Below are 22,266 nucleotides of genomic sequence, written 5' to 3'. Positions count from 1 at the left end.
TGCTGACATAGTACACCTGGCTTGGTCATGTATTAAAAACCTAAAGCAACAGATCTGCTGTTATAATCATGATTTTATACTTTCCTGGAAAAGAACACCGAATCTAGAGAAAATAGAATGTATGAGAATTTCATCTGCCAAGACAAATGTTTTCCACTGTAAGCGCTATGGCATGCAGAAGATGAAGAATAAAATAAATACTGCAATTCACTGTGTTCTTTCTGAGATGTCTATTATATTTCACTTACATAACATTAATATTGCAATTTCTGTGATATGAGTCACTGGAAATCTTTTAAAGCTCTTAAAGCATACTTTGGTTAGAGTTAAAGGGGTTGTAAAGACAAAAATATTTTCCTCTTAAATTAAAGTCTGACAGTAGCTGATAAAGTAAAAAGTAATGTTTTGCATTATAACTAGTTTGATACCTGTTGAAATCGAGCAATTTTATTCACCTCCGTCACTCCTGAATCATTATTCTCACTGACTTCCTGGTTTGCGGTGCGCATTCATTCTTGCTACATCACGGCCTAATGGGAACTACAGTTCCCATTAGGCTTAGCCTCCATGCCTGTGAGGGATAAGAGAGCATCTTCATGCAGGGCTGTAGTCATAGGGAGGGGGTGAGCACATTCTGCTTTCCACCATGCAAAACGGCTCAGATGCTGGTGGAAAGCAAGAAGAGGAGAGACAGGAAATGGCATTTTCAAACCTGGATTACTGTATTTTGGAGGTCAAAAGGAAAAACGAGGTAAGTGATATTTAAATGCTCTTGCTTACAGCAATCAATTGATCTTATAAAAAACAAACCTTTAGTGTTCCTTTAACACTATTTATTGGGGAACAGAGGAATCTGCAGAAATAGAATTCTATAGAGAACTGACACTTTACATATAAATCACATATAGGATAACATCATTGCTTTGCTGATGTTTTAGGAAAATATGGATGGATGACAGCACATACCGTATATAATCGAGTATAAGCTGACCCGAATATAAGCCGAGGCACCTAATTTTACCACAAAAAAAATGGAAAAATTTATTGACTCGAGTATAAGCCTAGGGTGTCCATGTGCATGCCTCACTGTGCCCATGCCTCACTGTGCCCATGCCTCACTGTGTCCATAACTAGACTGACGTTTGACATGGGAGTCTATTAATGGGGTGCCCGGCTTTGAAAAATCAGTGCTCCCCAGCCGTAGGTCCCTCAGACAACAAACTTTGCACACTTATAGAGGAGAAATGTGTGCCAAGTTCCGGGTCCAGGGGACCTACGACCAGCCGGTACCGGGTCCCCGAAATCACCGGAGAAATTACCGTTTAACATGGGAGTCTATGGAAGGGGTGCCCGGCTTTGAAAAGTTGGTGCTCCCCGGCCATAGGTCCCCCAGACAACAAACTTTGCACACTTGTAGAGGAAGAGTGGTGTCTACATGTGTGCCCAGCCGGTCCTGGGTCCCCAAATTCCGGGAGATCAGGTGCAAAAAGGTGACTCGAGTATAAGCCGAGTGGGGCAATTTCAGCACACCAAAAATATGCTGAAAAACTTGGCTTATACTCGAGTATATACGGTATTTTAAAGGGAGTTTCCATTCTCTAAAAACGTGATGGAATAACCTTTATAACTCTTTAGTGAAACAATAGATCTTGGTGCCCTACATTTTTGGGGCAGGCAGGTGAGCATGCATAAAAAGGGCTAGGTTAGTGTTCTGGTTGGAGTTCCAGGGGGCATACTACATATCCATAATCTGTACTCCAAACATTTATTGATGTGATCACATCACAGTAAGTGCAAGTTCAATGTACAAGGCCATGCAGGACCTCTTTGTAAGGCATGTGATTTTAATACATCACATGTCTGACAAGAGGTCCTGTGTGGATTCAAACAGCTGCACATGTAATTCATTGTGGGGATTTCCATTTGGAACACATTATTAAGCATGCTGACAACTGCGTCCCAATACCACACAAACTTTGGACATTTCCAGAACACTTGAGGGTGATCTGCATTATCTCTTAATTATTTCAGGTACCTATATAACACCATCAATTTATACAGTGCTTTACATATACATTGTACATTCACATCAGTCCCTCTCCTCAAGGAGCTTACAATCTAGGGTCCCTAACTCCCATTCATATATACACATACTAGGGCCAATTTAGACAGGGGTCAATTAACCTACCAGTATGTCTTTTGGAGAGTGGGAGGAAGCCGTAGTACCCTGAGGAAAACCATGCAGGCACAGGGAGAACATAAAAACTCCAGGCAGGTAGTGTCATGGGTTAAGATTCGAACCAGTGACCCTTTTGCTGCTAGGTGAAAGTGCTAACCACTACATCACTGTGCTGCCCATCTCTCACGTCTAGTGCACATAGGATCTACTCACTTTCCAAAGTCAAATAGTCATTTTGGTGTATAATGCGCACCCATAATATACAACTGTAACAACCTTTGTAACATGTTCAAATATACTTTATGAACATTTAGCATTACATGTTCTCACATGTCCTCAAAAGTACCCAACCCTCTTGGACGTCTCCGTACAGCAGTGGTCTCCAAACTGCGGCCAGGGGCCAGATTCCCATTTGCTTGCTTCTATCTGGCCCTTAGGGCACTATTTCATCTGCTGATACCAACAATGGGGCATACTTCCCCCACTGACACCAATGAAGGGGCACAATTCTTACCAATGATGGGATACAATTCCTCCAAATGACACCCAACAATGGGGCCCAATGGGACCAACGATGAGGCACAATTCTTTTCACTGATACCAAAGATGGGGTATTGTTTTTTCCCACTGACATCGGATCTTTCCTATTCTCAATAGCCACAGTCCAGCCCCCCTAAAGTCTGAAGGACTGTAAATTGGCCATTTGTTTAGAAAGTTTGGAGACCTCTGCCTTACAGGGATGGAAGCATAAGTATTTCCTCAGCAGGTTACAAGATCAGTCAACTAAATTAAAAATAGGCATGGGTACTCATACGCCTCCATTCCCACCATGACCCACCAGGTCGAATTGGATCTTGGATTATACAACTTACATGAACACATTTCACTTACCATCCTCCTTGGTTCTTCTATGTTCCTTGTGTGCACTCCGTGTGATCACCTGGACACCTTCTGGTCTATTACTGGGGCTGTTTTTACATTTGGCTGATAAATAGCTGTTTCACCATCTATTTACAGTATTTAAATCCAGACCCTGATGAAGATTCTTTAAAACACGTTGAGCTTCCCACACATTTGCAATTAATACAATACAGTTGGATAAATTGATATTTGAGGCAGGAATATGGAGAACAGACATGCATTTAGTGATTGTATGCAACGATGTACCAGCCATTGCTTTTGTATTCTAAAGCTTTAGAATTGTTGTATAAATAAAACATAAACTTTTACGCAAATTATATTTTTTGTTATTAGTTCCTTAAGTGTTACTAAAGGATTTTTTTTCTTTAAAATAACAAACATGTTATACTTACCTCCACTGTGCAGTTCGTTTTGCACAGAGTGGCCCCGATCTACGTCTTCTGGGGTCCCTCTACAGCTGTCTCTGGTCCTCCCCGTAATTACTCACCACAGTCATGCGAGAGCACGCATGGTGTTGAGTAATTGCTATCGCGATCCTGTGATACAGCGAGCGGCCATAGCGGCTCACTGTATCACTCGACCCCGCCCCTCAGCGCGCCGCATCACTGGATGTGATTGACAGCAGCGCCAGCCAATGGCTGCGCTGCTCTCAATCCATCCGCTCTAGCCAATCAGCGGCCAGGCTGAGCGGTGAAGAGGATCTCGGGACCGCGTGGGACTTTCGAGGGGTCAGGTAGGTATAACGGGGGCTCGGGGGGGGGCGGGGGGCGGCAGCATCCGATGTTTTTTCACCTTAATGCATAGATTGCATTAAGGTGAAAAAAATGTTTCTTTACAACTCCTTTAAACGTCCAGTGAATATCGAGATAGTGTAATATGTATAGTTATTTGGCATGTGGCAAACACAGCAAAACATGTGAAAGAAGGTGCTCTGGCCAGTTGAGACCAAAATTAAATTATTTGGCCTAAAAGCAAAACACTATGGGCTAGATTCAGATAGAATTACCTATCTTTAGGCAGGCGTAGCATATCTCGGATACACTACACCGCCGTAACTTAGTGAGGCAGGTACCGTATTCACAACAAACTTGCGTCCTAAGTTACGGCGGCGTAGTGTAAATGGGCCGGCGTAAGCCCGCCTAATTCAAATTGTCCAGGCAGTGGGTGTGTTGTATTATAATGAGCCTTGACCCCACGTAATTGACACTCCTAACGAATGGCACATGCGCCGTCCGTGAACGTATCCCAGTGCGCATTCTCGAAATCACGTCGCAAATAGTCAATGCTTTCGACGTGAACGTAACTTATGCACAGCCCTATTCGCGTACGACTTACGCAAAAGACGTAAACAAAGGAAAAATATACGCTGTCCCGACGTCCATACTTAACATTGGCTACGCCTCATATAGCAGGGGTAACTTTACGCAGAAAAAAGCCTTACGTAAACGACCTAAATCAATGCGCCGGGCGGAAGTACGTTTCTGAATCGGCATATCTAGCTAATTTGCATATTCTACACGTAAATCTACGGAAGCGCCCCTAGCGGCCAGCGTAAATATGCTAAGATACGACGGCGTAGGAGACTTACGCCGCTTGTATCTAGGCCAAATCTATGCGTAACTGATTCTATGAATCAGGCGCATAGATACGACCGCGCTCATTCGGACATACGACGGCGTATCTGAAGATACGCTGTCGTATGTCCTTTATGAATCTAGCCCTCTGTGTTTTGGAAAATTAACACTACACATCACCCTGAACACACCATCCCCATTGTGAAACATAGTGGCGGCAGCTTCATTTTGTGGGGGTGCTTTTCTTCAGTGGCGACAGGGAAGCTGGTCGGACTTGATGGGAAGATGGATGGAGCCAAATACAGGAGGGCAATCTTAAAAAAAAAACTGTTTGAGTCGGCAAAAGACTTGAGACTGGGGTGGAGGTTCAACTTCCAGCAGGAGAATGACCCTAAATATATAGCCAGAGCTACAATGGAATTGTTTAGATCAAAGCATATTCATGTGTTAGAATGGAATGGCCCAGTCAAAGTCCAGACCTAAACCCAATTGGGAATCTGTGGCAAGACCTGAAAATTGCTGTTCACAGATGCTCTTTGTCCAATCTGGCAGAGTTTGAGCCATTGTGCACAGAAGAATGGGCAAAAATGTCACTCTCTAGATGTGCAAAGCTGGTAGAGACATCCCCAAAACGACATGCAGCTGTAATTGCAGTGAAAGGTGGTTCTACAAAGTTTTAACTGGGGGGGGGGGGGGTGCTGAATACAAATACGGCACACTCAGGCTGGGTTCACACTATACTACACGACAGTAGTACGACTTTCATCCTACTTTTCTCTGCGACATTGGTCCTACATCCATGCGACTTTCATGAACAGGATACTACTTTGATCCGACTTTGTGATAGTCTGACTTGTTCTTTGACCAATCAAAACAATCCCAGTGTGAGATAAATTCCTTTTACTGCTGCTGTAATCACAATGTCGGATGTCAAAAGTCGGATGGTAAGGACAAGGCTCCTACTTTGATCCGACTTCAATGATATTCAATGGGCTGAAGTAGGATCAAAGTCGGACCAAAGTAGTACAGGGAGCATTTTCAAAGTCGGACCGACTTGTGTCGGACCAGTTAAGACGGCTCTCATAGGGAAACATTGACATGCGACATGCATTAACATGCGTCATGAGCTCCCAATGTCGGAACGTTTGTCGGACAAGTGTGAACCCGGCCTCATTTACATTTTTTTTAACCATTTATCATCGAGGTGGAGTTTCTGGTGCTGACGTCATGCCACTGCTTTTAATCTGATTATGTACGTTTGTGTTTTTAACAACATTTTAATAAAATACTGCACTATTGGGAATTATTTCTGGCTCGTGGTGAGCTTTATTTGTCCTAGTTGGAGTCCTTCTGAAGGTGCCATCGATAACATATTATTGGAGATCATTGCACGCACTCCAGAGATGTGTCACAGGTGTTTCTGCTGTTGTAATGGCAGCCCTTTAATCTGGTGAGTGATGATTTCACAAGGAGTTGGTGGCTGGTTCTTTTGAGCACTTTGGAAGAATGAACACATGTTGGAATGGCGATGGATGGTGGTTTCAACTTTCACTTTTCTTGATCACTTTGAACAGTGTTTATTTGCATTTATTACTCTTTATGGACTTTACACAATTCTACTAAGTGGCGCTACACATTATGTTTTTTTTTTTATATAATTCTAACATGACCTACAGCTACCCTTTGATGTTTATATAAATCTAGTAATAACATTTTTCTGCATATATTCTTCATATTGAAGTGTGTATAATTTTTCTGGGGCCCCTCTGTGTATACAGTATATTAGATGTTTGTTAATTCTGTCTGTTTAATGCAGCAGTTGTAGTAGAACATTATTATGTCTTCTTCACTTTAGAGAAGTTGTGTCTATCAATCACTTTCTGGAGGCAGCTGCTGAGAAGGAATTACGAGGGAAAAGGAGACTCCAGCAGTTTATTGAGAACTTGCTACAACGAGTGGAACTTGCAGAAAAGCAGCTGGAATTTTATCAGAATCGTCAGATCAAAAACAATCAAGCCGGCGCAAGAGATGCTGTGGTAAGACATTGTGTATAGATTGTCTTATGAGATGTATGTGTAACAAATAGACATACTGTGGGCACAAACGGCTTCTTTCTACTGCTTAGAAAAGTCAGTGGTTCCGCTGCTTCTACTTTACTTTGGAACCTAAAACTGATGTGACAGAGCGAATACACACTTTAAACTTTAAGGAGCAGTCCTGCATACTGCTTGCACTATGCGATTCCTTATGTTACCTTTATTAGCCAGAAATGCTTCATCGGTGCCCTTCTCCAAGTTGGTTTCAAATTTGTTGCAAAGGCAGTATTTTACTTAAAGTGGATGAAAACCCTCACGTATACCCAGTGGCGTGAACAGCCTCAGATGATACACAGAGATTAAACAAATCTCCCTACATAAGTCTTATTTGTATATCTGCTGTCTTCAGCTTTATATTCTGTTTAGAAAGTGCACAATGTGTTAGATTTTTTTCTTCTTGTTTGAGCAGTGGGAGGAGAGTCTGGACATACACTGTGCGACAGCTGTTTGGAGGAAAGGCAAACAACCGCCTCCACATAGGCAGTGGAACAACGATACTTGCAGAGCTGTGCTGTGAATAGAGCAGCTCTCTGCTAATCTGTCAGTTCCCTTCCCGAAAAAAATTTCCAGCTGCTTTTATCTCCTATGTCGGACAACTTGTCCGAAGTTATCATGCTGATAACAGAAGAACCGAGCAGCAGAAAGACACAGGACTTAGGGCTTTGGAGAGAGATAAGAAAACACTACAGATATGTGTCTAGGTCATATTTCATGAATGGAGATTACATCCACTTTACCTTTATCGCTAGGCCCTACCAACTGACATTTGACTAGTCTGTTAGTGGCTATAAAAGGCAGTCTCAGTGGATAAGAGGATGCCAATTGGTGAAATTAAAAGTGAATAAAGATAATCTCTCGCGCTACTGTGAGTATGTGGAAAAATGTGTAAGGATACAATAAATAACCAAAGCTGCTGAATCTAATAACATTCACCGAACATTAAAACCAAATATACATAGAAAAAATTATTAGCGCTAAAGTCAAATACATATATATGTATAATACTAACACCATGTGGCGCAATTTTGAAGTGTAACATGTTGGGTATCAATTTACTCGGCGTAACATTATCTGTCACAATATAAAAAAAATTGGGCTAACTTTACTGTTGTCTTATTTTTTAATTAAAAAAGTGAATTTTTTTCCCAAAAAAGTGTGCTTGTAAGACCGCTGTGCAAATATGGTGTAACAAAGTATTGCAACGACCGCCACTTTATTCTCTGGGGTGTTAGAAAAAAAATGTATAATGTTTGGGGGTTCTAAGTAATTTTCTAGCAAAAAAAAATGTTTTTAACTTATAAACACCGTGACTGAAAAACAGGCTCGGCCCTTAAGTGGTTAAAAATAAATTCTAAACATTATTATGGAGATCTGACTTAAAAAGAGTATTCAGGAGATCGCGACAAATAATGAAGAAATTAGTTTGTGTGAATATCAGCAGCAAAACAACTTCATAATTCTAACATTATAAATAAGAAGAGAATGCGCTGCATAAAAGATTAAAAAATCTGCAGCGTGACGAATGTGCTATCTCCATTACGAACACTAGTTTTACCAGACCGAACGCTTCCCTCTCGTACTTGATTCAGAGCATGCGTGGAATTTTGTGCATCGGAATTGTCTACACACAACCGGAATTTACGAGAACGCATTTTGTTGTCGGAAAATTTGAGATCCAGCTCTTAAATTTTTGTTGTCGGAAATTCCGACAGCAAATGTCCGATAGAGCCTACACACGGTCGCTATTTCTGACAACAAGCTCCCATGAAACATTTGTTGTCGGAAATTCCGAGCGTGTGTACGCAGCATTAGTGTTCTGGGTAATTTTGTATTAGTGTGCTTAAAGTGTCCAACCATTACCAAATTTATCCCCAGACATCCTTTTATCCATTTAGAGAATGTCTCAACATCTATTTTAACTTTTATGTTGTTTCTGTATAGAGAATCAACTTTTATTACTCCCTGTGATGTCAAGAAGATTGTAAAATTGTTGCAGGGGCAACTGTTGGGAGCTTAGGTCCTTTTGACTTGAGCACACCCCCAGTATTACTTCCCCCAAGAGCCCTTCTCCTAAGTACAGTAAGTACAGTATATGAATGATCTCTTAAGCCTCGTACACACGCACGGTTCTCTCTTTGAGAACCAGCAAGAAAACTGCTGGCAGAGCTTTCTTGCCGAGTAAACCGAGCGTGTGTACGAGGCTTTGAGGTTTCTCATCAAGAAAACTGCCCAGAATCTAGACGAGAAAAGTAGAGAACCTGCTCTCTATTTTCTCGTCGTGAGATTCTCTGCCGAGAGACCCAAGTGTGTGTATACTTGCCTCTCCATGGAAACCCGCGCATGCTCGAAATTACTTTGACGCATGCGCGGTAGCTTCCAAGGAATAGGTAGGGTGTAGCAAGATGGCGGCGACGGCATCGAATGTGACGAGCGCATGCTCGTCATAGTCGATGATGTCACCGCGTTCGTGCCATTCAAAAGAACGGTGGTAATTTTGAATGGTGTGTGTGTACACTCTGCCAGCAAGATAATCTTGCCAGGAATCTCGTCAGGAAAAACAATGTTTTTTTCCTGATGAGAATCCGGGCCGTGTGTACAGGGCTTGTAGAGTAAGACGGCAGCATTGTTTTGCTGGGGAAGATATCGATGTATGCACTTGGAGTAGGACAGAGAGGAGTAGAGGATAGGTAGAGTTTCTGTAGTTCAGGCAGGGTCAACAAAGAGGCTTGGGATTTCAGGGCAGGAAAAGCACTGTTGTCAGCCCAAACAGAAAGTTAGGAGCACAACAGGTAGGTTTTTATCTTTGCATTTTTTCTTTTTATTTAAAGAATAAGAATAAAACATTGTAAAATGTTCATGTACTAGAGACATGATTATGATTCTTTTATTATTGTGTCCAGACATGCATTTTAATAAATATTTTTCAATATATTGGGAGAAACGTCATAAATATTCACCCAATCGTGATGCATTCCGACCATATTATCCTTTATAAGTTAATTTCGGATGATCGTCAGATCCATCTAGTGGCCATAATGTGGTATTATTTCTGAAATATCTAGCAGCTTTGGTTTAGTGCAGTGGTCTCCAAACTGCAACCCTTTGCTTGCCTTTATCTAGCCCTTGGGGGGGACTATTTTTCCCAATGATATGGGGGACTATTTCTCATACTGACACCAACAATGGGGCATTATTACTGCCACTGGCACCAACAATGGGGCACTATTCCCTCCGCTGACACCAACAACAAAGCATTGTTTACTCGCATTGAAGCTGGGGAATTTTCTAATGGTTTAGTGAATCAACCTGACTTTGCCAGGGTATTAGACACTGGGTTGCTTATGAAACAAAGAAAGCACTTTGAAGTGTTATTGCACCAAATCCAGTAATTTGGCATTTTTTTTATTTTAAAACAATAACCTGTCACAGAAATAGCAGCCATTTCTACCTTATTACTGCTATTGGCACACATTACCAGTCAGCCTTTTGGAAACTGTAGGTATCTTGCAGCAAGGATAAACATTCACTTTTTGTTGTACTAATATTCTGCCAGTTGTGCAGTGTTCACAGTTTTCGATATACCCAATTATGTAAATTAAACCTTCTACAAGGGCTCCTCTTTGGAGTTTAATTCAATGTGTGGAACCAGCCCTGCGTTAGCCCAGCTCTGTTTTCAGTAATAACACTCTCTTTCTGAGTTCTCTCCCACTTTACTTAATTAGAGAAGCAAAGCCACAGAAAGTTTGTGTTAATTTCTCCTGAGGATGCTGTTAAAGTAAACCTGGCATGAGACCAGTGTGGAGCTTGTGGCCTGGCTGTAATTCTAGCCCAATTGGCCTAGAACAAGTATGCAGAAATAGGTGTCAAGTTGCTGCATATAAATACCAAATACACTACTTTGTTTACTCCTGACCCCTGCATTGTGTGCATTACTTGCTCCTGATCTAGGTACTCTGTGTGTTACTAACTTCTAACCCCTACAATCTGTGCTTTTCTTACTCCTGACCTCTGTACACTGTACGTTAATTAGTCCTGACCCCCTGCATGCTGTGCGTTACATACGTCTTACCCCTGAACTGTGTTGTCAGGTCACCTGTGGCCAGGTGACAAGTGCACCCCGTTGGAGCCGGGGGTGCCCCACAAGGTAGTGAACCCTATAGCAGACTGCTGCGGATGGACCACAGAGTGGATATGGAGGTGAGATTCACTGGGGCACAAACAGGGACCCTAGAGGAAGCTTGAGCCTAAGATTTCCCAGGGTGCGGAATCTAAGATCCAGTTAGTATTCACCAGAGCCTCTAGTGGTGAGGATGGCCTTTGCTGCAACTGGATCCAGGTCGAGGCCTCCGGAGTCCCCTAGGTCACGCTCCGTAGGGAGAGAGGGGAAGCAGCCACTCAGGACACAAGGGATAGTGAAGGGCAAGCCGAGGTCGGGGCAACAAGCAGACGAGAGTAACCAAGGGACAGGCCAAGGGTCAGGGTCACAAGCAAACAGGAGTAGTTGGAGACAAGCCAAAGTCGGTACACAGAGATAATGTTGCACACGGCAAGCAGGAACACAATACTAACAAACAACGTTGATCAGCAAAGCAGACCAGCAGTGCAGTGGTTAATTTAGAGTTCCTGGGATGGCCTGGGGTGGAGCCATACAGGGAGGAGAGATGATAAAGGCAGCCAGATAAGAGAGTCTGGCCTCTAATGAACACATGGAGAGACAGGTAAGCTGCCAGACATTATTGCATATCCATGACGTGGGCTTTGCTTATTTCTGAGGTCTGCACTCTGTACATTACGTACTCCTGCCTTTTGTGCAATACTTTCTCTTGACTTCGGTGTTCTGTGCATTACTCCTGACCCTGGAACCCTGTGAGTTACCTACTCTTGACTCTTCAACTGTGTATTACTTATTCCTGACCTCTGCACATTACTCCTGAGGTCTGTGCATGTATCCTAAACTCCTGCACTTTGCCCTGACCTCTTCACTGTGTGCATTACTTTTTTCTCCTGACTCCTGCACTGTGCATTACTGACTGCTGACTCCCTCGTTATGTGCATTACTTACTCTTGACCCCTGCACTCTCCAATATTTTTTCCTTATCTCTGCAAATGCATCACTTAACTTTGACCTCTACACTGTATGCATTACTTACTCTTGACTCCTGCTCTTCATGTACATTATATGCTCCTGACCTCGGTACTCTATGCATTACTTGCCCTTGCCCTGTGCACTCCGTGTTACTTACTCCTGACCCTAGCACTATGGACATCACTTACACCAAACTATAGCACATTGTGCATACTTACTCCAGTCCTGACCCCTAACAATTACTGGACCCCTGCACTCCTGTTACAAACTTTTGATTTCTGCACTTTATGTGTTATACACTCTTGACCCAGAGCAAAGTAGGCTCAAGTTTTTTAATTAAAGTGATTTTAAAGGCTTGTTTTAAAACAAAAATAATAACAAACATGTTATACTTACCTGCTATGTGCATTGGTTTTGCACAGAGCAGCCCCGATCCTCCTTTTCTTGGGTCCCCCTGCTGGCTCTCCTGGCTCCTCCCTCCTGCTGAGTGCCCCCACAGCCAGCAGCTGACTGTGGGGGCACCCGAGCAGGCTTGCTCCAGAGCCACTGCTCTGTGTGTCCATTCATACACTGAGTGCAGCACGGCCCCCGCTCTCTCCTCATTGTCTCACTGGCTGTGATTGACATTTGGCTACACCCACAATTTGCACTAGCACATAAAGCATAATTTCTCTACCCCTGGTGCCCAAAACATTTTGTATTTATATCTTAAATGTCTACTTCTTATTCCAAAAGTATGTGGCCAATAGTTTCAGGGCACATTAAAAATGGGGGCATGATTCTGTGGAAGTTGTTAAATCAGGAGAGATTTGTTGTGCGTGTGAATACAAATGAGGGAGCCTGGTTTTGTGGATGTGGCTACAAATAGGGGCAAGTCAGTAGGGTTTCCCTGTACGCCTGTTTGAAAATTTGGCAACCCTAAGGCCTTGTACACACGATCAGTCCAAACTGATGAAAACGGACTGAAGTCCAGTTTCATCAGTCCAAACCTACCGTGTGTATGCCCCATCGGACTTTTGTCCTTCAGACCAAAGTTTTAAAACTTGCTTTATAATCGGACTGATGGACGCCTGACCGTCGGTCAAAACCGATGGTTAGTACACAAAAGCATCAGTTCAAAACCCGCGCATGCTCAGAATCAAGTCGACGCATGCTTGGAAGCATTGAACTTCGGTTTTTTCAGCACGTCGTTGTGTTTTACATCACCGTGTTGGACTCGATCGCATTTTGAACTGATGGTGTGTAGGCACATCAGACCATCAGACCATCAGACTTCAGCCTTCAGTCCGTTTTCATCGGATGGGCTGATCGTGCGTACAGGGCCTCAGGTTTCATATAAACGGGACCTTTTTACAACTTCTCCTGAACGATTTAACTTGACAGATAGTAACCAATGTTTAAAACATCAGTTTTGCTGCATTTACATCCCCCGTTTAGCCACGTTTGCGTTCAGAAGCGTTCAAAAAAAGAACTGGGTATGGAGGTAGAGAGAGGGACTGGGCTGTCATTTAGCATTTGTATACACCCCCACATGTGTGAGGTCAGTATCATGTGACCTGAAAAGCTCAGCTCAACAAGGAAATATTCTCTCCAGCAATAGAGACCAAACTGAGCATGTGCAGGGGGACCACTCTGTCTTATCTGGCTATGCCTGGAGAGACTCTGCAGGAAGTGGGGGATCTGTCTATACAGGATACAAAAGCTTTTTTACACAATACATAGTATTATCCCCTTTAGGTTTCACAGTAAGTATAACAAGCATGCTATTCTGCATATACAGACATATTTTACTGTTGTGGGTTTAGTAACACTTTAAGGTTATGAAAGGAAATAGGGTTATGGGGGGTTGATGATAAATGTCAGGGTTAGATAATATTTGAAGCATATGGCTACTTACAGAAAAATAACATTCCCTAATTTTTCTATGAAAAAGTTCTGCTTCTATATAAACTGGAACGGAAACTAACATAGCACTGGGCTGAAGTACCATCACATATAAAAATAAAAAGGTGAATTGAATTGTTGGTTGACTTGACCTGTTTGAATTATGTTTCTCCGATATACTTACTTACTATAATTTTGATAATTTCCGGGGGACAAATGTAATTTACTTAGTCTATAATAGACTTTTCTGTGCTGATTTCTGTAAACACTACTGGTGGGTTTTTGGTGATTTTTATTTTACTATTTCCACTAAAATCAAAATGCATTAGTATTAGCTTTTTGTTCTTCATAGAGGACTAGTGAAAAAGTAAAGCTCCCAATAAAAATGTTTTTCCTCTAGTAATGGATCCAGTAGTGTTAGAACCTATGTGAGATTTTTAGTGATGTCTGTATTTCTAATTTCCCCTTGCTTCCTAAGGCACTTCGGTCCCATTCACACCACCAGTGAACTTTCCTGCTTCTCTGTTTTTCAGAGGTTGTACAGCAGTTTGCAGGTGTTAGGTGCTTATCTGCCTCCCGCTCCCACCCGCCACATTTTCAACCCTTGGGGGAGCAGGTACCTGGTTTTGACAGGTACCCCCCCTCCTCCTTCCCCCACAGCTGGCAAAAATTGGAGAGTGCAGCGCACTTTACACATGTGCAGTAGGGAATGGCTTCACTGCCGGATTCCCTTAGTAGCGGCAAATCCTCAGGGCCATAATATACGTATAGGAAGCAAGAAGAAGACCCAATAGCGTAGAATGCTCATCCAGTTTTATTGCAACATGAAAATAACACTCACATGTCCAAAGAAAATATAAAGCATATCTTGTAACCCTATTGCATATGGAATCCAAGCTCCATCCAACGTGATGACGTCACAGCCTGACTGACGCGTTGTGCTCAATCGGCTTTCTCAAAGGCTGAGGCACGTTAACGGCATTGCGCTCTCTAAATAGACTGCAGTCTGGTTACCATAGAAGTCACATTACACAGCCGCCGCCATGATCCCAAAGACCGGCAAGAATGTGAACAGTCAGACTCACCAGGAAACCATTGTAAATGGCCCAAGGGGATAATCACATTACAAATATTTAACAATATGCAAATAAATACTGTATATGCATAAAAAGCTATCCCCACATTATAGGCATTCTGTTAAGAAAACCACCTGTTTTTACTCCCACTTTGCTCCCACATGCCGAAAAATGATCGCGTGTACGCGGCATTAGCCTTACATTGCTACACAACACTTCTCCTTCTTTTGGAGCTCTATGGTAGTAGTTGGCTGTGATGGTAGTGTTGGCTGTTGGCTGTGAACTCCCGACCTCATTATTGATGATGATGATGATGATGATGATGATGATGATGATGATGATTATTAATTTAATAAACTAATTGTAAAATTTTAAATGAAAAAAAAAATGTATTTAAAATTTAGCATATACAGTATATCATACCATTTAAGTAGCAGCTTTAGGCATATATACACTGTGTATATATACTGTATTTATATTAATATTTTTTCCTGTGCACAGTGGGGGGTTGAGAAGGTAAAGGGGTGCGTGTACTATCTTTAACCAGAGTTTCATAATAAGTTAATTGGCCAATAGTGTAGTCTAGCAGGGTGATGTGCAGGCACCTCAAGTGCCAATTTTTTTTTTACTATTTTGTAGCCACAGATTCACTGTATATTTTGTTTATGCTCTTTTAAATGTTCCAATGCTAACCGAGTCACATTTTATATATCTAGGCACACAGTTGAATAGCTTATACTGTATATCAGACAGAAAACTTGCTGACCAGCTGAGAATGCATTTTAGTCCAGCTCTTGTGTTTCCAGCGCTGAACACACTCTTTTTCACTAAATCTCTATTAACAGAGCTGTTCAAAGACTTTTATTGATGTAGAAAGATTGCATAATAATCTACTGTATATGTTCTGGAAGTACAGGATTTATATAGCTTGAATATACTGTATATGAAGTCTCAATACACACCGATAACTTTTTAGGCTTGAAACACACTTTGTTTTTTTGCCTTATGTATTTTACACTAGAATAATAATAAAAAAAATGTAACACACATTGAAATGCGCTATCAAAATACTTACCTGATCATCCACTTTCCTAGCAGATAGAGCTCCCCGCCCTCTGGCGGGAGACTGTCCCTCTGTATCATCACGTCCAGTGTATGAACCTTGCATTGGGCTTGATGATGTCAGGACATTAGACCACTGAAGCAAGGGGAAAAGACATTGCAGATACTGGTCTAGCAGTGTGGAGGATTTGGTAAGTAGATCCTTCTTTTTTTTATTATGTCCCCCAGATCTAAATGAGCATTTAACCCTTGCAGTGCCCTACTGCTAGTGGTAATTTGTACATTTTCCAGAGCTTGTCTTTAAAACACACGCCGACATTTTGAAGTGTTTCCCACTTATTTGTATTAATGCATGCATTTTAAAACACTTCAAAGCTTGTATATAGGTTAGCCATTCTTTCCAATTGTGATTAGATCTGTGAAATGCATTATTATTATTATTATTATAATACAGGATCTACTTTATATAGCGCCTGCAGTTTGCACAGCGCTTTATAATATAAAGAGAGACAGTACAATTAAATTACAGTTCAATACAGAAGGAATAGGAGGGTCCTGCTTGTGGAGCTTAGAATCTAATGTTTTTTAAAGGGTTTGTAAGTCAGAAGGTTTTTTATCTTAATGTATTCTATGCATTAAAATAAAAGGCCTTCTGTGTGTAGCAGCCCCCCTCGGCCCCCCTAATACTTACCTGAGCCCCATCTCTGTCCAGCGATGTCCACGAGTGTCTCGGCTGTCCGAGACTCTCCCTTCTTTTTTTTTTTTTTTTCACACCTAAATTTCAGCTTTAATAAAATGCTCTCTCGCATTTTGTGAGAAAAGTGATGTCTAGTTATTGGCTATGTAGATCATCTTGTGTCTGTCGATTGCATCAAGATCTCGCTCCAGCAGTCTCATTTCTGCTTCCAGTTTCTATTTGTAGGCCTTTTTGGCCGGTGTGTCAATCACAACGGAGAGGCCTTGGTACTGGTGGTGAAGCTCATCCCAGTTTTTCTTCAATCCCTCTAGCACATTCTGTCTCTCTTCTGACAGTTGTTTCATGGCGCCCATCTTAAGACGTTCTTTCACATAAGCATCCTATTCTTCCTGGGCTCTTCTCACTTCCTCGTTCCTCCTCACCAAGTATTCGGGGGTAGAACCAAAATCCTTTCTTTTAATATATTTAGGAACAAGTCCTGAGGCTTCGAGGAGATGCTTGTCCCCTTTTTTGGTGTCCACATAGATGGGCTGTGGCTTTTTAGGTACAGCCATGACAGCTTCAGCTACATTGGTTTGGATGAAACTTTTGTTGGTTTGCACGCCCAGGATTGGCTGCTCTGCTCTTGTTGGAACTGGGGGCCGCTTCTTGTCTTCCGCTAGGCATCAATCAGAAGGGACTCTCCCTTCTGATTGGCTGAGACACAGCAGCGACGCCATTGGCTCCCACTGCTGTCATTCAAGGTCAGCTTGCCAATCAGGAGTGAGAGGGGGCAGGGCCAGGCCGCAGCACATTGTCTGAATAGACACATGGAGCTGTGACTCGACTCGGGTGCCCCCATAGCAAGCTGCTTGTTGTGGGGGCACATAACAGGAGAGAGGGGCCAGGAGCACAGAAGGGGGCCCTGAGAAAAGGAGGATCCGGGCTGCTTTGTGCAAATCCACTGCACAGAGCAGGTAAGTATAACATGTTTGTTATTTTTAAAGAAAAAAGAGAAAAAGACTTTACAATCACTTTAAGCCAGGTTTACTCACTTTATTGTTTATATAAAAAAACAAACAACAAACAGTCACTAACAACTAGGAAATGTCTAATAGGACTGGTATTAGCTAGAATAATTATTTGGGGTTACTTGTTTTAAAAATATTAAACCGCTATTATGACTCTCCCTCTTGCACCCCTTTTAATAAGCTGCTGTATTGGCTTATTTTATTAATTAAATCTATTCAAGCTACTTTTTTAAGTGTCAGCAGTTATCCCTGCCAACAAGCTGCACTAAATGTATAAAGAATTACGATTTCATGTGAATCTAAAGACAAAACAATTTGTTTTACAGAATTTGTAAGTCCTATCTGAAGTGGAAATTCATTTTACACTTGACCTATTTTTCTTTTGTGATAATACTACAACAATTATTATGGGGGGAAATTTACTAAAACTGGAGCACTTAGACTCTGGTCCAGCTGTACGTGGGTCGGAATTGCATACAGACGATCGGAATTTCCAACAAGAACTTTTCCAGTGGGAAAACTTGAGAACCAGAAAAAGTCAGATGGGGCCTTCACACGGTCAGAATTTTGACCAAAAGCTCACATCAAACTTTTCTTGTTGGAAATTCCGATTGTGTGTATGCGTCATTAGATGTTCATTAGCAAACTTCAGACAGGTCTGTACATGTGCTTTCTTGATTAGGAGCACGCTCCTAATCTCAGATCGTTACCTGTAGAGAAGGCACCTGGGAGCCAGAAATCTTGCCGATTGATAGGGGATCAAATACTTATTTCACTCTTTAAAATGAAAATTAATTTATAACTTTTTTGAAATGTGTTTTTCTGGATATTTTTGTTGTTTTCCTGTCTCTCACTGTTAAAATAAATCTACTGTTTAAAATTATAGACTGGTCATTTCCTTGTCAGTGGGAAAACATACAAAATCAGCAGGGGATCAAATACTTTTTTCTTTTACTGTAACGTCAGCTTTTTCAATGAAACTTTAATAGTAAAACATGGAAGCTGATTTAAATTCGGAGCTGCACCAGATTTTGCACGTTTAAGTAAATCTTCCCCATGGGTCGATATGGAATGTATAAGCATTTACTAAGGTTACATAAATGTTTTATGCATGTGAAAACTCTTCATTTGTTCCCACAGGTTGTACATTTTCAGGCAACCAGGAAAAACAAGTGCTTGTACGTATATTTTGTTTTTACAGTTGCAATATTTTAATACCATAATGTTTATATTGTTTTTTTTAATATGATTCATAGAATTTGTTTTATCATTGTGCTTAAAGTAGAACTATAGGCAAAACCTTTTTTTTTTTCATTTTGAATAGAGCGAGTGAGGGTTATAACCCCTGTTTAATTTTATTTTGTCATCTGTGTCCCACTTCGGAGATTTCCCTTCTCTTCCTTTCCTGTCCCATAGCTAAACAGGAAGTGAGCGGAAATCCCTGCAAATTAAGGGAATTTCTTGGGGACCCCCAGGTCACCAGAACTACTGTCCCCATTGGAAGATTTCCCCTCAATTACTTTTCTGGGGACAACCCAAATCTTGGGATTTTCTATCACTTCAATAATAAGGGTAAACAGGACAAGAGGGTAAATCTCCTTAACACAGACAGCAATAAAAACTGACAGGGGTTATACTTTAAGATAGATTTCTGTAAAGTAATCCTTTAGTCTGATACTATCTATTAACCTAAAATCCTCTTTGCCACGAAAAGTATCCAGTATATAATGTCAGGTGGGACCTTTATGCTAAAATTCCTGTGCGAATATGGACTTTCTGAAAGCCCAAAGCTTAGGCATATACACTCACCGGCCACTTTATCAGGTACACCTTGCTAGGACCGGGTTGGACCCCCCCATTGTTGCCTTCAGAACTGCCTTAATTCTTTGTGGCGTAAATTCATTAAGGTGTTGGAAACATTCCTCAGAGATTTTGGTCCATATTGACTTAATAGCATCACACAGTTGTTGCAGATTTGTCGGCTGCACATCCATGATGCGAATCTCCCATTCCACCACATCCCAAAGGTGGTCTATTGGATTGAAATCTGGTGACTGTGGAGGCCATTGGAGTACAGTGAACACATGGTGCATTATTCTGCTGGAAGTCGTCATCAGGAGATGGGTACACTGTAGTTATAAAGGGATGGACATGGTCGGCAAAAATACTCAGGTAGACCGTGGCATTTAAACAATGCTCAATTGGTACTAAGGGGCCCAAAGTGTGCCAAGAAAATATCCCCCACACCATTACACCACCACCATTAGCCTGAATCCTTGATACAAGGCAGAAGGAATCCATGCTTTCATGAGGTTTATGCCAAACTCTGATCCTACCATCTGAATGTCGCAGCTAAAATTGAGACTCATCAGACCAGACAACGTTTTTCCAGTCTTCTATTGTCCAATTTTGGTGAGCCTGTGTGAATTGTAGACTGTTTCCTGATGTGGTCTTCTGCTGCTGTAGCCCATCATGGTTCGACGTGTTGTGCTTTCAGAGATGGTATTCTGCATACCCTGATTGTAATGAGTGGTTATTTAAGTTTCTGTTGCTTTTCTATATCTCGAACCAGTCTGCCCATTCTCCTCTGACATCAACACAGCATTTTCACCCACACATCCGCAGCTCACTGGATATTTTCTCTTTTTCAGACTATTCTCTGTATACCCTAGAGATGGTTGTACATGAAAATCCCAGTAGATCAGCAGTTTTTGAAATACTCAGACCAGCCCATTTGGCACCAACAACCATGTCACGTTCAAAATCACTTAAATCCCCTTTCTTCCCCATTCTGATGCTCAGTTTAAAATTCAGCAAGTCGTCTTTACCACGTCTATATGCCTAAATGCATTGATGCTACCATGTGAATGGTTGATTAGCAATTTGTGTTACCAAGAAATTGAACAGGTGTACCTAATAAAGTGGCTGGTGAGTGTATATTGTCTCCTATGTGGCAGTTTTCGGGGCTGGGGCAGGTTGCCCAGACACCAAGCTTATCATGTATGAGGTAGGAAAAGGGACAACCCTCTCACTTGCCTTATACCTGGAAAGCGTTGCTTTTTCCAAATGGCTCCTCAGCTCTGTCGCTGACTTAAAAGATAAAATATGGTGTCTGCTACCTGGTGGGCCCATTTTATCAGGTTTTATCAGACCTCTGGTCCATGAAAGTGGCCCATCCAATGAGGATCTCAATAATATTTAGGTGTGATATGTTCCTATTCAAATCTATAGTATTTTATAATAGCCATTTGAAGCTGGTCAAATACAGGTCAAAAGGACGTCAGTTGCATAAAAAAAAAAAGTGGCGTGTTGTTTTAAATATACACCCCTAATACCGCTAAGACACCAATTAAAGAGAAAACTATCAATTATTAAATATTATTTTACTGAGTGAATCAGTTTCTGTCACGTACCTAGTAGGAGTCTGATATGATGAGGTCGGCCTCCCTTGTATCTCCAGCCCAGAACCCCTCTGAGGGTGAGACAGATGGTGGTTCAGGTTAGGAGGAACACGAGTGCCTGTGAGTGTTTCTTGGAGTGCTGTCAGGTGGAGGAGAAGACAGAAGATACTTGAAGGGCAGCAGGCACCGGCTAGATGGTGTGGAGAGAACAGCTGGAGATAAAAGGGAACTCCAACCCTCTTGCAGAGTCAGGGTGAGCAAGTAGCAGGAACGTCCGGGATGCGGTGGTCAGAGGATAGCCGGGTTGATAACAGACAGGCAGCGAGGTACACAGGGATCAGCATGAGCAAGGTCAGATGGATAGCCGGGATCAGAAGCCAGGATTGCAGGTGGGATCAGAGTCCAGAGGGAGAGTCAAGGCAAGCCGGGTCAGTAAAAGGAATCTTGGCAGAACATACAGGCGTCAGGAAATCAGGGAACTGCTGAAGACCAGTCAGCACCGCCTGGTTGTCAGAGCTCTCTTTAAATAGGCATTAGGAGGGATTAGGAACGTCTATTGCGTGTGCACGCCTTCCGTTGCGTTCGCGCATGCGCAGTAGCATGCGCGCCATTGATCAATGATCAATGTTCGTTGCGGTCTAAGTGCGCGTGAATGCGCATGTGCGCGCCAACGACGTCTCCGTCCTTACAGTTTAATTTGATCCAGTGCCTCATACCTTTTAGGAAATGTGGCCCTCCTACATTTAGGAAGACTAAATTTAGAATGAGCAGTTTGATTGGCATGAGTTGAAGAAGGGGACACTTTGTGGTGGCACAGGCCACATTTTGTTGAAGTTCACTTTGCAGACTATTTAATATATTTGGAGATACTAAGGTACACAGTTTCTTTTACACATTCGCTTTGTTTTGATAGAAGGATAACTGTTTTAAGCATAATATGTTGTACACGCTATTGAAAGATATCGGGGGTGATTTACTAAAGGAAAATCCACTTTGCACTACAAGTGCACTTCAAAAACACTTCCAAGTGCACTGAAAGTGCTCTTGGAAGTGCAGTCGCTGTAGATCCGAGGGGGACATGCAAGGAACATAAAAAACAGCATTTTAGCTTGCACAATATTGGATGATAAAATCAGCAGAACTTCCCCTCATTTCAGATCTACCCCTCAGATTTACAGCGACTGCACTTCCAAGTGCACTTGTAGTGCAAAGTGGATTTGCCTTTCGTAAATAACCCCCATTGTCTTGATGATTCACATGTCTTAAAGATATTTTGCTCA

At 42.0% G+C, this 22,266-nt stretch overlaps 1 protein-coding gene and 1 pseudogene across 1 annotated transcript in view; one reads left to right on the top strand and one right to left on the bottom strand.

Moving 5' to 3' along the window:
• ZNF365 (zinc finger protein 365) overlaps positions 1–22,266 on the top strand; it is a 50,815-nt gene that overhangs the window by 24,648 nt on the left and 3,901 nt on the right. The window contains exons 3-4 of the mRNA XM_040361994.1: positions 6,530–6,710; positions 18,726–18,763. Of these exons, the coding sequence (XP_040217928.1) occupies positions 6,530–6,710; positions 18,726–18,763 (219 nt within the window). The remainder of the gene's footprint in view (positions 1–6,529; positions 6,711–18,725; positions 18,764–22,266) is intronic.
• Positions 16,654–17,237, bottom strand: LOC120946597 (annotated as a pseudogene).

Source organism: Rana temporaria, chromosome 8 (assembly GCF_905171775.1).
Source record: "Rana temporaria chromosome 8, aRanTem1.1, whole genome shotgun sequence".
Classification (NCBI taxonomy): Eukaryota; Metazoa; Chordata; class Amphibia; order Anura; family Ranidae; genus Rana; species Rana temporaria.
This window is presented reverse-complemented; position numbering and strand designations above follow the sequence as displayed.